General features: G+C 42.5%; 1 protein-coding gene across 1 annotated transcript in view; it reads left to right on the forward strand.

Annotated features, from left to right (window-relative positions):
• Positions 1 to 13417, forward strand: part of pik3c2b (phosphatidylinositol-4-phosphate 3-kinase, catalytic subunit type 2 beta) — a 66824-nt gene extending 53407 nt beyond the window's left edge. The window contains 12 exon segments of the mRNA XM_061728089.1: positions 1 to 28; positions 1593 to 1729; positions 3885 to 4054; positions 4226 to 4382; positions 4546 to 4655; positions 5170 to 5365; positions 5490 to 5611; positions 7450 to 7567; positions 8716 to 8791; positions 9540 to 9646; positions 10502 to 10630; positions 12216 to 13417. The exon segment at positions 1 to 28 is cut by the window's left edge and continues 102 nt beyond it. Of these exon segments, the coding sequence (XP_061584073.1) occupies positions 1 to 28; positions 1593 to 1729; positions 3885 to 4054; positions 4226 to 4382; positions 4546 to 4655; positions 5170 to 5365; positions 5490 to 5611; positions 7450 to 7567; positions 8716 to 8791; positions 9540 to 9646; positions 10502 to 10630; positions 12216 to 12407 (1542 nt within the window). The 3' untranslated portion in view covers positions 12408 to 13417.
• Positions 13418 to 15106: the final 1689 nt, after the last annotated feature.

Consider the following 15106-nt stretch of genomic DNA (forward strand, 5'->3'; position numbering starts at 1 on the left):
AAGTGCTTCTCCACAGGACGAGGGCGGGGTGAGACGGGCAGGGGGGGAGGGGGCGGGGTCAAAGATCCTCTATACAGAAGATCACGCATTACCGTTCCTGCCACTGGTATGAAACGGTATCCACTTCCTGTCTCCTAAGTGGGCGCCCCTCTCCCCACATCGTTTTGGAAGTGTTGTGAACCAGATACAGTACAACTTTAATATTTGCGCCTTATTTTCCCGCTCTTTTTTTTTATCTGCTACCTTTATTTCTGATATCAACCCAGTACAAGATCATCGGATCAGTCTAATATTCTTTTTTTCCCTTCCAAAAAGACTTCAATAATAACAAAAACAATATTATTAAGCAAAGAAGCAAGTTTTATTTTAGTTTTAAAGTTTATCTGATGTGAAAACGACTTTGGCAGTTCTGCAGTGACCGACGACTCTGAGCAGAGCTATGTATTATTATATTATTATATTATATTATTAGCTATGAGAGCCAAATCTCACGAGAGTGTGTTGCTCAGACAGAGACAGGTCTCAAACAAAGTTCATTTTCTCCTAATCTGTCGGTCTGAAAATTGCCATTTTGGTGTCAGAATGTTCAGAAGGTTTGTGTCTTTTGAAAAATGGGTCCCATATTTACTTAGGTTACTATGGGGCGAAGGAATTGGTAATAATCTGTGCTCACGTTCACTTTTCCTATAGGACTCAATAGACTCAGGACCTGCTGTTAGTCTCCTAAAGGGGCGGGGCAGTGGGGAAACCCATGTGACACAGATACAGGAAACACAACCGTAGTGGGGGGTAGAGTTTACAATAAAACGTCTCTGGCGGGGGGTGATGGGCAGGGGTGTCTCTGGTCACGTTTCCACATAGCCGGGTATTTACAAAAACGGATATTTCCCCCTCTACATTTTGAAAAATACCCTTGTTTACGCATAAATCCGCTGTTAAGGTGCTATGAGCAGCCAAACCTACAGGGGGCAGTGTAACGAGAAGATAAAGTCATGCTAGCCAATCAGAATCCTGGGAAAAAACATCAACAAATGACACGAGTAACTTCCAGTTACTTCCAAGATGAACCAGAGTCTTTGGTTTGGAGTGACAGAGAAGTGGAGTTACTTTTAAGTGTGATGTTAGAATATAAAACAGGTAAAATACAAGAAAATATTGACGGTGGCCAAACAAATTGTAAACACAGGTCGCGCTCATGACGCTGGTGACGTTTCTGTCTCATAATGTGACGTTCAGAAGCCTAAATCTCAGTTTCCCTCCGTTTACAAGCAAACGTGAAGACGGAGTTTTTGCGAATCTCCACTTTGGCCGGATTTTCAGAAGTGATGGTTTTTGGAGACTTTGAGCTTCGTTTTCGTGTAAACCAACGGCCAAAACGCATGAAAACACCAGCGTTTTTGCTACGTGTAAACGGGGGCCTCTCTGGACAGGCGTGTCCCTGCAGGACGGCCGTGTCCCTGCAGGACAGGCGTGTCCCTGCAGGACAGGCGTGTCCCTGCAGGACAGGCGTGTCCCTGCAGGACGGCGTGTCCCTGCAGGACGGCGTGTCCCTGCAGGACGGCCGTGACAGCTTGTGTGGTACCTGTCCACAGGTATGGTGGAGATGATTCCTCAGGCCGACACTCTGAGGAAGATCCAGGTGGAACATGGAGTCACGGGCTCGTTCAAAGACCGGACTCTGGCGGACTGGCTGCAGAAGCACAACCCCACCGATGAGCAGTACGACAAGGTAAAACCAAGGCTCCTGTTTTCAGAAGAAGAACAATCATGTTTAAGTCAGGTCAAAACAAGACATGGAATTTGACTTGGTTATTTTCGCTCACTGTGTACAGTAAATAGACAAATGACGGCTCTTATTATCATATATACAATTTCAAAGTGAAAGGTGCAGCAGTATGAGGTAGTTATAATTATTGAAAGGTGCATTGTTACAGAATATGATTGTGGTTATTAGGGCCCGAGCACTTACAGTGCTAAGGCCCTATTGTATCTGTAGGAATTATTCTTCGTATTATTTTTCTGACGAAAGGAGGGCCTTTTTGCCCCCCTAAACGTGCCTTAAAGAAAAGTCTCTTGGCGCCATGGCTGAAACCGAACAGAGAGTCGGCCATTTTGAAAATTTTGAATTAATCGTGTAATTTTGGCGCAATTTATGCCATTCCTTCGACAGTTAATACGGCCCGAACCGTAACGTGCACCCAGGTGTGTTATACATCAAAATATGCGTCTCCATCCTGCGACTACGCGCATTACTTTTCTCTTTCAAAAGTGTTACCGTGGCGACGCTAGACGCCAAAAAGCGCATCCTCCCTTCATCTGATTGGTCCGTTCCCCAAAAGTCACCAAATTTTGCATGCAAGCCAGGCCTGGCGATAAATTTGATATTTCATGGTTTGCATTAATGGGCGTGGCAAAATGACTCAACAGCGCCCCCTAGAAAACCTTTCTTTACCATAACTTTTGAATGGTTTGACATAAAGACTTGTGGGTGGTGTCATCTGTATTGAGTCCTTGACCATAATTGGTGAAAATTAGCCCCGCCCCTTCTTCTGATTGGTTCTCCCTTTTTTATGCTATAACTTTTGAATGGTTTGACATAGGAAGTCGTGGTTGGTGTCATTTCTGATATGCTTATGGGGGGGTGGTGGCCATGAGTGCGAGGGCCCGTTCATCGCTGCTTGCAGCTTTAATTATTCTTATTATTTTTCTGACGAAAGGAGGGAAAAGTCTCTTGGCGCCATGGCCGAAACCGAACAGGATGTCGGCCATTTTGAACATTTTGAATTAATCGCGTAATTTTGGCGCAATTTATGCCATTCCTTCGGCAGTTAATACGGCCCGAACCGTAACGTGCACCCAGGTCTGTTATACATCAAAATATGCGTCTCCATCCTGTGACTACGCGCGTTACTTTTCTCTTTCAAAAGTGTTACCGTGGCGACGCTAGACACCAAAAAGCACGCCCCCCCTTCATCTGATTGGTCCATATTTGATAGTTCCCCAAAAGTCACCAAATTTTACATGCAAGCCAGGCCTGGTGATAAATTTGATATTTCATGGTTTGCATTAATGGGCGTGGCCTAACGGCTCAACAGCGCCCCCTAGAATACTTTTCTCTGCCATAACATTTGAATAGTTTGACATAAAGAGTCGTGGGTGGTGTCATCGGACTCGGTATTGAGTCCTTGACCATAATTGGTGAAAATTAGCCCCGCCCCTTCTTCTGATTGGTTGTCCCTATTTTCTGCTATAACTTTTGAATGGTTTGACATAGAGAGTCATGGGTGGTGTCATCAGACTCTGTATTGAGTCCTTGACCTTGATTGGCCTGTATTAGCCCCGCCCCTTCTTCTGATTGGTTGTCCCTATTTCCTGCTATAACTTTTGAATGGTTTGACATAGGAAGTCGTGGGTGGTGTCATGTCTGATATGCTTATGGGGGGCGGTGGCCGTGAGTGCGAGGGCCCGTTCATCGCTGCTTGCAGCTTTAATTCTTCTTATTATTATTATTCCTTCTGACGAAATGAGGGCCTTTTTGCCCATCTAAATGTGCTCCAAAAGTCACCCCTAGAAAACTTTGTGCCTCAAGCCCCACAATACGGTTTGACGTACATGCACGAAAATCGGTACACACCTATATCATGTCTCAACTTAAAGAGTTGGTGCTGGAGCTCTGCTGGAGCTCTGCTGGAGCTCTGCTGGAGCTCTGCTGGAGCTCTGTTGCTCTCAGCTCCGGCAGCACGTGTTGGGGATGTTCCTTCAGTAGTGACATCAGGAACATCAGCAGCTGAGCTCCAAGCTAAAGTAGCTAGCATGGACTTAAGTACGGGTGGGTGTTGGTTGTGACGGTCACCGATCAGACGACTGTCGTGTTCTCCCCCCAGGCCGTGGAGAACTTCATCTACTCGTGCGCCGGCTGCTGCGTGGCCACCTACGTCCTGGGAATCTGCGACCGCCACAACGACAACATCATGCTGAAGACCAGTGGCCACATGTTCCACATCGACTTCGGGAAGTTCCTGGGCCACGCGCAGATGTTCGGAAACATCAAACGGTGAGGCGGCGGCCAGCTCGCCCGGCTCGCCCTGGCTGCTTCACACTCGCCGCTTCACACTCGCTACTTCACCCTCGCCGCTTCACACTTGCTGCTCCACACTCACTGCTTCACTCTCAGCTCAGACCGTGACGGTGTGATTCCTGTGACGGTGTGATTCCTGTCCCGCAGGGACCGCGCTCCGTTCGCCTTCACCTCCGACATGGCCTACGTCATCAACGGAGGAGACAAGCCGTCCAGCCGCTTCCACGACTTTGTGGATCTGTGCTGTGAGGCGTACAACATGATCCGGAAACACGCACACCTGTTCCTCAACCTGCTGGGCCTGGTACCACACACACACACACACACACACACACACACACACACACACACACACACACACACACACACACACACACACACACACACACACACACACACACACACACACACACACACACCCAGGAAGGTGTGGTCTGACGTCCGTGTGTGTCTGTGTGTGTGTCCAGATGTTGTCCTGTGGGATTCCTGAGCTGTCTGACCTGGACGACCTCAAGTACGTCTACGACGCCCTGAGGCCGCACGAGTCTGAGGCCGACGCCACCATGTACTTCACCAGGTGATCTGCTCCACCCGTCTACCCCCATCTGCCCCAGTTACAGCCTGGTCCAGGTTTCTCCTTATGATCCAGGTCCTGGTCCAGGTTTCTCCTTATGATCCAGGTCCTGGTCCAGGTTTCTACCCCCTTATGATCCAGGTCCTGGTCCAGGTTTCTACCCCCTTATGGTCCAGGTCCTGGTCCAGGTTTCTCCTTATGATCCAGGTCCTGGTCCAGGTTTCTACCCCCTTATGGTCCAGGTTTCTTGGCTTAAGGCTTTTCTCTGCCATTGTTTACGTAATAATTGCTTGGGGGTCATGTCTTGTCTCTGGAAAGATCTTAGAGACAACTTCTGTTGTAACAGACGCTATATAAATAAAATTGAATTGAAAAAAGAGCAGAATTTTACAGCAATCAATTACAATTCCATACAACTGTAAAGTTAAGAATATTTCATTTAAGGGCAACCATGCAGTGTTCATGATCAGTCCTGCTTTTCCATGTAAATAGTGATTAAACGGTGTGTTCCCGGCAGGCTGATTGAGTCCAGTCTGGGCAGCGTGGCCACCAAGCTGAACTTCTTCATCCACAACCTGGCTCAGATGAAGTTCGCCTCCACGGAGGAGCGGCCCACGCTGTCCTTCGCTCCTCGGGTCCACACGGCCAAGAGTGACGGCCCCATCAGGAACCTGTACATCTGCAGGCACATCCGCAACCCCAGCAAGGGCTACGTGAGTTACCGTGGCAACAGTCACACAATTAGGCAAACACACAACCCAACCTAGAGGCTCTGGTCATCAGCTCAGCAGCTCATCAGGGGATGGAAATGTATTTGTGTGTGTGTGTGTGTCGCAGGCCTTCGTCATCAAGGTGGAGCGGGACGGCCAGGAGGTGCAGCTGGTCCAGAGGACGTTTGAAGAGTTCCAGGAGTTTCACAGCAAACTGAGACTTATCTTCCCCTCGTCTAAGCTGCCGAGGTACAGGACCCACACGGGGACGGAGACGCACCGGGAAACACACACAACGCATGGCTGGAGGGTTCTACCACTACTGCTACTATTACTACTAATACTACTACCACTACTACTACTACTACTACCACTACTACTGCTCCTGCTACCGCTACTACCACTACTGCTACTACTATTACTACTACTACTATTCAGAATCAGGAATCAGAGTCAGGTTTATTAGGTCAGCTTAGAAAACTGTTTTGGACTTCGGATACACCGGCAGCGGCACGATGGTATTGTGCGCCTGTTTTCCAAAGGGTAACACTGGGATAGGGGGGGGAGGAGAAAAAAATACATCTTCACACTGAATATCATACAATTCACAGTATCAAGTTTTAAAAAAAACACTTCAGCAGCACACAGAACAAACAGACATCACGAGACTTGCATGTGGGTGTGTGGGTGTGGGATGTGGGGGGGTTCCCTACACAGTACATCCAAGTGATCGCCGTCGTGGCGCTCGAAACCCGGAGACTGTTGGGGGGGGCTGATAAGAGGGAGGAGCCAAGGAAGGCGTTGAAGTTGAGGGAAGTGTGTGTGTTTTTTTCAGTAAGTGTCTGTGAAGCGATGAGTCCGTGAACCTTCGCCCAGAGCTGCTCTCAGCCAAATGTCCTTGATGTTATCAGGCGGCTCGTACAGTTCTGAGACACGGATCCACAGGTGTTCGTGGGAGAGGGGGAGGGTTAGTAGTGGGGGGCAGAGTCACCTTGTTTACATTCCACCAGGAAGATTGTGACCAGGAGCGATCGGCCTGAGACCGCTCTGTCAAGGGCAGATTATAGGATCAACAATTATATTGAAAACAGGCAGCCTCAGTAATTTTCCGTCTGCCTTCAAGTCTCTGGTTCATCAATCATAAGGGGGGACCCTCCTGCCGAGGGCCAGACTGGGGGGTCGGGGACGTCAATAGCACAGCAGGCAGGTGGAAGCAGCAGCGGGATGACCAGGGGCGGGGACAGCAGGCCAGCACGCAGCTCCCGAAGCTCCGGCCCAATCAGCAAGTCCCAGGTTAGGTTCAGGGATCGGGGAAAGGTTGAGAAGGTGCAGTGCCAGGGAGAGGAGTCTTGACGGACAAATCTCTCCCCCGCCTCACCGGGCCGTTACCCTGCCCCTCTCACTCCCACGGTGCAGGATCCAGTGTTTTACATTCAGAGATGCTCTTCGCCACCAGCAGAGGATGCTGCACCATGTACTACTATTACTACTACTACTAATACTACTACTACTACTATTACTACTACTACTATTACTACTACTACTAATACTACTACTACTACTATTACTACTACTACTATTACTACTACTACTAATACTACTACTACTACTATTACTACTAAAATACCACTACTACTACCTCTACTACTACTACTACTACTAATACTACTACTACTATTACTACTAATACTACTACCACTACTATTACTACTACTATTTGACAATTTTCACCTGTTTCAAGTAGATTTTCACTTGAAATAAGTAGAAAAATCTGCCAGTGGGACAAGATTTATATTGATCATTGCAAGCAAAACAATCTTGTTCCACTGGCAGATTTTTTTTCTACTTATTTTAAGTGAAAATTTACTTGAAACAGGTAAGAAATTGTTGTTTTTTCCAGTGATGACTCTTGTTTTAAGTGTAATGAGATTTTTTTTACAAAAAATTTGACATTTTAACTAGTTACGAGTTTTTGCAGTGTAACCCGCGGTTATCCGCCACTTCCTGTTCAAACATCAGTGGTGGTTTTAGACCCCCGATGTCCTAAGAGGAGCAACGTTGTGATCAAGCCGCCCTCTTTGCCCCAGCTTCCCCAGCCGCTTCGTGATTGGTCGCTCCCGCGGCGAGGCCACGGCCGACCGGAGGAAGGACGAGCTGAACGGCTACGTGTGGCACCTCATCCACGCTGCTCCGGAGGTGGCTCAGGTGAGTCTGGGGGGGGCTGAGTTCAGCCAACAGACACTGACTGCGTTTAGAATAACCCGAATTTGCCCCCATTGACCCCTGGGTTACTCCTTTTAAAACCTGAACATTGGGTCATGTAAACGCTAAACGGAATATCCCCATCAAACGGAACAGGAATTTGTTTTCTGCACATGCTCTGTTCACAAGGAATCCTGGTCTTTTGAGTCCAGGAAGTTCTTATAAACACGGAGAAACACAAGACCAGGAGGAGACTAATCACTTCATAAATGTAATGAAGGATATGAACATTTCTGCATTTGTAGACGGTAGAAAGTACCGGGATAGAAGATTTACAAGAAGGAGAGAGAAAAGTTGTGCGAAGCAGCATTTGTTTTGAATTTGGATACAGGAAGAAGAAGTGGAAATTATGGGAATTGCGTCATGACGTTCTCCGTGCGTCGCTGGTTTGATCCAAATGATCCCAAATGATTAATTACCATGTAAACGGAATATTCCCAATCTTTCAGTAACTGGAATATTAGCAATAACCTGAATTTTGACTGCATGTAAACGTAGTCACTCGCTACTGCTTAGAATTCGTCTTGTATAAGGTACAAAGTTCGGAATTTCAACTCCCTTAATTTAGGCCACGTTTCCACAGAGCCGGGTATTTACAAAAACGGATATTTCCCCCTCTACGTTTTGAAAAATACCATCATTTCCAGGAACCTGCATAAATATCTGTTAAGGTGCTATGAGCAGCCAAACCTACAGGGGGCAGTGTAACGAGAAGATAAAGTCATGCTAGCCAATCAGAATCCTGGAAAAAAACATCAACAAAAGACACGAGTAACTTCCAGTTACTTCCAAGATGAACAAGAGTCTTTGGTTTGGAGTGACAGAGAAGTGGAGTTACTTTTAAGTGTGACTTTAGAATATAAAACAGGTAAAATACAAGAAAATATTGACGGTGGCCAAACTAATTGTAAACACAGGTGTCACTCATGACACTGGTGACGTTTCTGTCTCATAATGTGACGTTCTGAAGCCTAAATATCTGTTTCCCTCCGTTTACAAGCAAACGCGAAGACAGAGTTTTTGCAAATCTCCACTTTGGCCGGAGTTTTCAGAAATGAGCGTTTTTGAGACTTTGAGCTTGTGTGTTTCAGTGTGACCTGGTCTACACCTTCTTCCACCCCCTGCCCAGAGATGAGAGAACAGGAACAACCAGCACCAAACCAGCAGGTTCATGAACAACCTTCACCTTACTGTTGTCATTTAACAAAAAAAGGATGTACATTTGTGTTTATTAAAACATTTTATTTCTTGCAAATGATCATGTCTTATTATTATCCTTGGCAAATTTGCAACTTTGATTGGAGAAAAAAATCCCAAAACAATCTGGCAACTGAGTAAACTTTTTTTTTCTTATTTTTTCCCTCCTTTGTTAATTTTTAATGTCAGAAATTCCTTTTTTCTGCAAACTTGCAACATAATGAAATCATATAATTATTTCTGTTTCTTGACTTAAAGCGTGATACTTTTCAAAATAGAGTTTTACCCCCTTTTACTGTTGGTCTTGTTTTTTCCCCTTAAATGGCAGAAATCCACTGTTGTGCTAGAACAGGCAGCCCCTACATGTTAACTAAAACTGAAATTAAACTGGTTCATGTGCAAAATCACCCAGTTTGATTTTCTTTACATTTGTAAGATTATGAAATCAAAAATGTGTTTTTCTTGCAAATGTATTAATTTATGTAGTCAGGTTTTTGTGGGGGGGGTTTTTGCAATTTTTTGGCAATATGAAGTAGAAAATTGACGAATTAATTATTTGTTCTGGAAACTGTTTTTATTAGCTGTATAAAAAATTCAGAGATCTTTTTATAATTCACTGCCCATAGACACCTTATGTTCCTTGGTGTGCCATGCCAGTTCAGTATGTAATGTAATGTTTAGTAGTTTTGTGACGTGTGTGCACCTCTGTGCGTTGCAGAGATCTCATGGTCTCCAGCTACAGGGAAAGAACTCGGGGAAGTGAAACTGTCCATCTCCTACAAGAACGACAAGCTCTTCATCATGGTGATGCACATCCGAGGACTGGTCAGTCTCACACAAACCTCAATCACAATCAGTTCTACATGAGAGAAACCTAATGTTTATTCCTCCTACTGCTGTTTTCATTTCAGACAGTATAACTGTAAAAATGTATATAGTTGTGTTTTTTTGGAAAAGCCACTCTGCCCACTATAGTCCGACTGCCACATGGACCAAAAACACAAAAAACTAATATGTTTGGAGCCGAAGAATGAAGGCAACACATGTTGCATGTATCTGTATTAGTTATAACTTGGAGAAGATAGTTTTTTTTAGTTATGCACTTCGAGAAAAAAGTCGAAATGTCGAGAAAAAAGTCGAAATGTTGAGAAAAAAGATCAAATGTCGAGAAAAAAGTAAATGTCGAGAAAAAAGTCAAAATGTCAAGGAAATAGTCAAAATATCTTGAAAAAATTCAAAATGTCAAGATCAAGAAGGAAAGGAAGAAAGGAAGAAAAAATATGAGAAAAAAGAATAAAAAAATAAAAAAAAGCTCAAACATTTTTGAAAAAGCTCCAGGGGCCACTAGGGCGGCGGTAAAGAGCCGACCCCTGGTCTACATGCAGACAACAGTGGGTTTTATGTTAACAATGAGTTTTCCAGATCTTATGGCTCTACGTTCACAAATACCAGTCAAGTTTTCACCTACTAAAGACGCTGTAGTTTTATGTTGAGCCAGTTCTGAGGTGACAGCTCCGTCTCTGGGAAGAACCCTCCGCCACACACTGGAATGTTCCATATCATCCCAAACTCGTTGGATTTGAGTTTTTATATAATTTGTATAGTTTGTTTGTCTCATCAATAACCAGACTGCTTGTGTTTGTTGGCATTGATGAGGAGTTTGTGTTTGTTTGTGAGCAGCAGCCCCTGCAGGACGGCACGGACCCGGACCCGTACGTGAAGCTGTACCTGCTCCCCGACCCCCAGAAGATGAGCAAGAGGAAGACCAAGGCAGCACGCCGCACGTGTAACCCCACCTACAACGAGATGGTGCGTCTCTTTACTAGCAGCTCATGTCTTAAATATATCAGCTTTTATTTCTACACCACCCAGAGATTCCTCATCATGACATTTCCCCCCAGGGCCGGCCCAAGCCTCCTCTATTACTGCCAATAATACTGATTATTGATCACACCCACTATAAACTTATTTCATGTTCTTCCCTGTCATTACAAATACACTTGTAAAACTAGATGTAAGAACTTTTTGTTGTAGTTAGATTGTAATCCACAGTGATTTAGACCATGGAAGCTACAACAGATTAACAAACTTGCAGAAAAGCACAGAGAAGCAACAGGTCAAAGGTCAAAGGTCACAGTTGCAGCAGAGTTGTTTCCATCATCCTACTGTCAGCCTGGCAGGTTTTTACCATCTATGGTTTTTAATCTGAAATGGAGCAAATTCAGCTACAAGAGCCTGGGGTTGATTTACTCTTAATATTTAAAGTGATATAGTACTAAGTGATACTGAGTGTCATCTACAGTGTAGGCCTACTAAAAGAAACAAAATAATCAAATATATCATTTATAAACCATTTACTTTAAACACGTTATCTACTTTATTTTTGGTTTTAAATAAACTGCAACAGCAATTGTGTAAGTAGATATATACATAGATATAGAGCAGATACAGTATAGTGTAAGTAAGTATATTTATATAAATATTTATATGGGCATGTGTGTACAAATATATAGAAATATTCAACTATGTGTATGTATTCATGCATGTATAAGTATGTGTGTGAGTATAATTACAGTATATAATAATAATAATAATAATAATACTGTTATTTAGCATTGTGAGTACAGTGTGTGAATATTTATAAATACAGGTTAAATGATCAGTGAATGGGGGTAGGACTAAATAAGTTTACACTTCTTCCTACTCCTTTTTTGGCACATGTAAATCAAGATAGCAAGTTTTAAAGAATTAAATTCTTTGTTTTGTTGTTTTGTTTTCTTAAACTTCTCATGAAGTGTTGTTTCTTTTAATAAATAAATCAAAAATCAAATCAATTAAGTGCAATAACAAAGTACTACAAAAACTTGAACTATAATTAAAATCACTCAACTTAACATAATATTGTTTATGTAATAATATTAATTACCGGTATTGTGTTTTTGTATAATTACATACCTTTGATAATGTACAGGACTGTCTCAGAAAATTAGAATATTGTGATAAAGTTCTTTATTTTCTGTAATACAATTAAAAAAACAAAAATGTCATACATTCTGGATTCATTACAAATCAACTGAAATATTGAAGCCTTTTTTTATTTTAATATTGCTGATTATGGTTTACAGTTTTTTTAATTGCATTACAGAAAATCACAATATTCAAATTTTCTGAGACAGTCCTGTATAGAATGTGAGCTGGAGTTAACCTTAACCCTTTATTTTTTTTATTTATTTATTTATTTATTTGTTTGCACTTACAAACATACAAGCATAAAAAAAAGAACAGAAAAAAAACAAAGATAAAATGTGCAGGAAAGATCATGAAGCCCGACGGGCTTATAACCTTAACCCTTAACCCCCTCCTCCTGCTGCTGCTGTGTCTCCTCCTCCTCCAGCTGGTGTACGAGCGGATCCCCCGGGGGGACCTGGACCAGAGGGTGATCCACCTGCGGGTTCTGGGCGACGGAGCCTTCTGGGACAACACGCTGCTGGGAGAGACCTTCATCCCCCTGAAGCAGCTGGTCCCGGGGCAGCACTGGGTGGACTGGCACCAGCTGGGCGGGGCCGGGGCCGACGCCACACACTAGGGTTCTCCTAGGACAGGACAGGACAGGACAGGACAGGAAAGGGAAGTCTTTGGAAAGTAAAAGCTGTGCGACCGCTGCCCCCTCATGTTCGGGGGAGGTGGGCTCTTAACTAGAATCACGTTAATCCGAGGCGACTTCAGGTGTCTAATAGTAGTTAAAGGGATCCAAACTTAAATGATGTGAGAGTTCTCCATCCAGCGTTGATGGATAAGCACATTTCTGTCCACATTTCACAAAGCTTGGTTCAAAGCTGCACTAACGGACTAGTCTCACCTGTAACGTGAAGTCTAACACAACAAGCAGACATTTCCATATGGACGTGTGATCCGAGTGTGATGTGAAACCGGGCGGTCCAAACCGGACTCGGAGACGAAGGGACGACTCAGAAACACACGCCAGACTGTAAAAGAAACTTGAACTTTGTGGACGTTTTCTGTCTTTCTGCAGAAGCGTGTTGAATGTTTTCATGAACTCCAGCAACGTTTTTTAGTCTTGCAGCTTTTTACATCTTCACAAGGAGAATGTGGATGAGCTTACAGTAAGTGGTGAATGTGGTGAGGCTGCGGTGAACGTGGAAGTGGTTTCAGCGCTGTAGACCAGCGGAGTGGCCGGTGGCTCCGCGGGTTTCAAACACCTTTAGGTCCACGGGGTAGGGGTAGGGGAAGGGGAGGAGAATTTTAATTTGGATATTTTAAAAGTTTATAAAGTCAGAAATTCCCATTTCCCCCCCAGAAATTTGTCAACATTTTTGAGTTTTTAAAGCCTGAAATTTTATTTTATTTTATTTTATTTTTTTTTCAAAATTTAAATTACACAAGTTTCTGATGTAAAAAATTCTGAAGTTTCTCTTTACGTGACCCCCACCTACGTAGCTTGTAGCACCCTATAATGTAATAATTTCCTGAAAATGTAATAACGGCTGAAAATGTAATAAAATGTGCACTTAACTCAATTGAAAATGTAATAAAATCTAATAATGTAATAACTTCACCAATAATGTAATAAAATATCCTGACGGATATTGTAATAACATTTTTACCGATAATATAATACCTTATTACATTATTCGGAATTTATTACATTTTCAGGTGGGTCTTTTTTTTCTTTTTTTTTTTTTCCAAAACTGATCATGTAATACTTTACAAATAAGGTAATATATATGTTCATTTTCAGTCCAGAGTTCTACATTTTGTGTTTTAAGTATCTAATAATGTTATATACACTGGATTTGAAACACCAGAATGACTATTGGGTTAAATTACAGACTTTGAGTACCATGTAATAAATTCCCAATAACGTAATAAGGTATTATATTATTGGTAAAAATGTTATTACAATATCAGTCAGGATATTGTATTACATTATTGGTGAAGTTATTACATTATTGGATTTTATTACATTTTCGATTGAATTAAGTGCAAATTTTATTACATTTTCAGGAAATTATTACATTATAGGAAATGATTACATTATAGGAGCTACAAGGGGTTTCAAACACCTTTAGGTCCACGGGGTAGGGGTTCTAAAACCTCAGTGGGAGGGGAATTTTAATTTGGACATTTTAAAAGTTTATAAAGTCAGAAATTCCCATTTTTCCCCCAGAAATTTGTCAACATTTTTGAGTTTTTAAAGCCTGAATTTTTTTTCCAAATTAAAATTACGCAAGTTTCTGATGTCAAGAATTCTGAAATTTCTCTTTACGTGACCCCCACCTACGTGGCTCAACACAGGTGTGGGTCATTTAGAACCCGTCTCACTCTGAGCTGAGGGTTTGATTCCTGCAGCGAAGCCACCGCTCATTCGCTGATGAAGAAACTGTGACGAGCTTCTCTTCACTCACCTGTTTTCTATGATTTGCACTAAAAGAATAAACTTGAACTGAAAATCGCTCGCTGACGCCTTCTCCCTCCTGTCTTCTTTTCTCCTCTTCCATGACCGTTCTTCTCCTCGCCGTCTTCACCGTCCTCAGGAATCACAAACATTTGGAACGATATATGAAAATGCTAATAACAAAAACCCACAGATTCTTCTGTTTCCTGGGACCTTTTATTTCTTTTCAGACGGTAACAGCCCAAGATATGTCATGTTTTTTTGCACTTAAGACATGTAATACAAAAAAGGTTTTATAGCATAAACTCCTGAGCACGTGCTGGACAAGTGGCCAGTCGTAGGGCCACATGGAGACAAAAACCACATTGCACCGCAAAAACTCAAAATCTTACCAGGAATATTTGTCTTATTTCTAGTTAAAATGTCTCATTTTTAGTCAAAAAATCTCATTACACTTAAAACAAGAGTCATAACCAGAAAAATAACTTGTTATTTGACAATTTTCACCTGTTTCAAGTAAATTTTCACTTGAAATAAGTAGAAAAATCTGCCAGTGTGTCAATGTCATACATTCTGGATTCATTACAAATCAACTGAAATATTGCAAGCCTTTTATTATTTTAATATTGCTGATCATGGCTTACAGTTTAAGAAAACTCAAATATCCTATCTCAAAAAATTAGAATATTCTGGGAATCTTAATCTTAAACTGTAAGCCATAATCAGCAATATTAAAATAATAAAAGTCTTGCAATATTTCAGATGATTTATAATGAATCCAGAATGTATGACATTTTTTTTAATTGCATTACAGAAAATAAAGAACTTTATATATAATATATTCTAATATTCTAATTTTCTGAGACAGT

The sequence above is a fragment of the Cololabis saira genome, chromosome 8 (assembly GCF_033807715.1).
Source record: "Cololabis saira isolate AMF1-May2022 chromosome 8, fColSai1.1, whole genome shotgun sequence".
In the NCBI taxonomy this organism is placed as follows: Eukaryota; Metazoa; Chordata; class Actinopteri; order Beloniformes; family Belonidae; genus Cololabis; species Cololabis saira.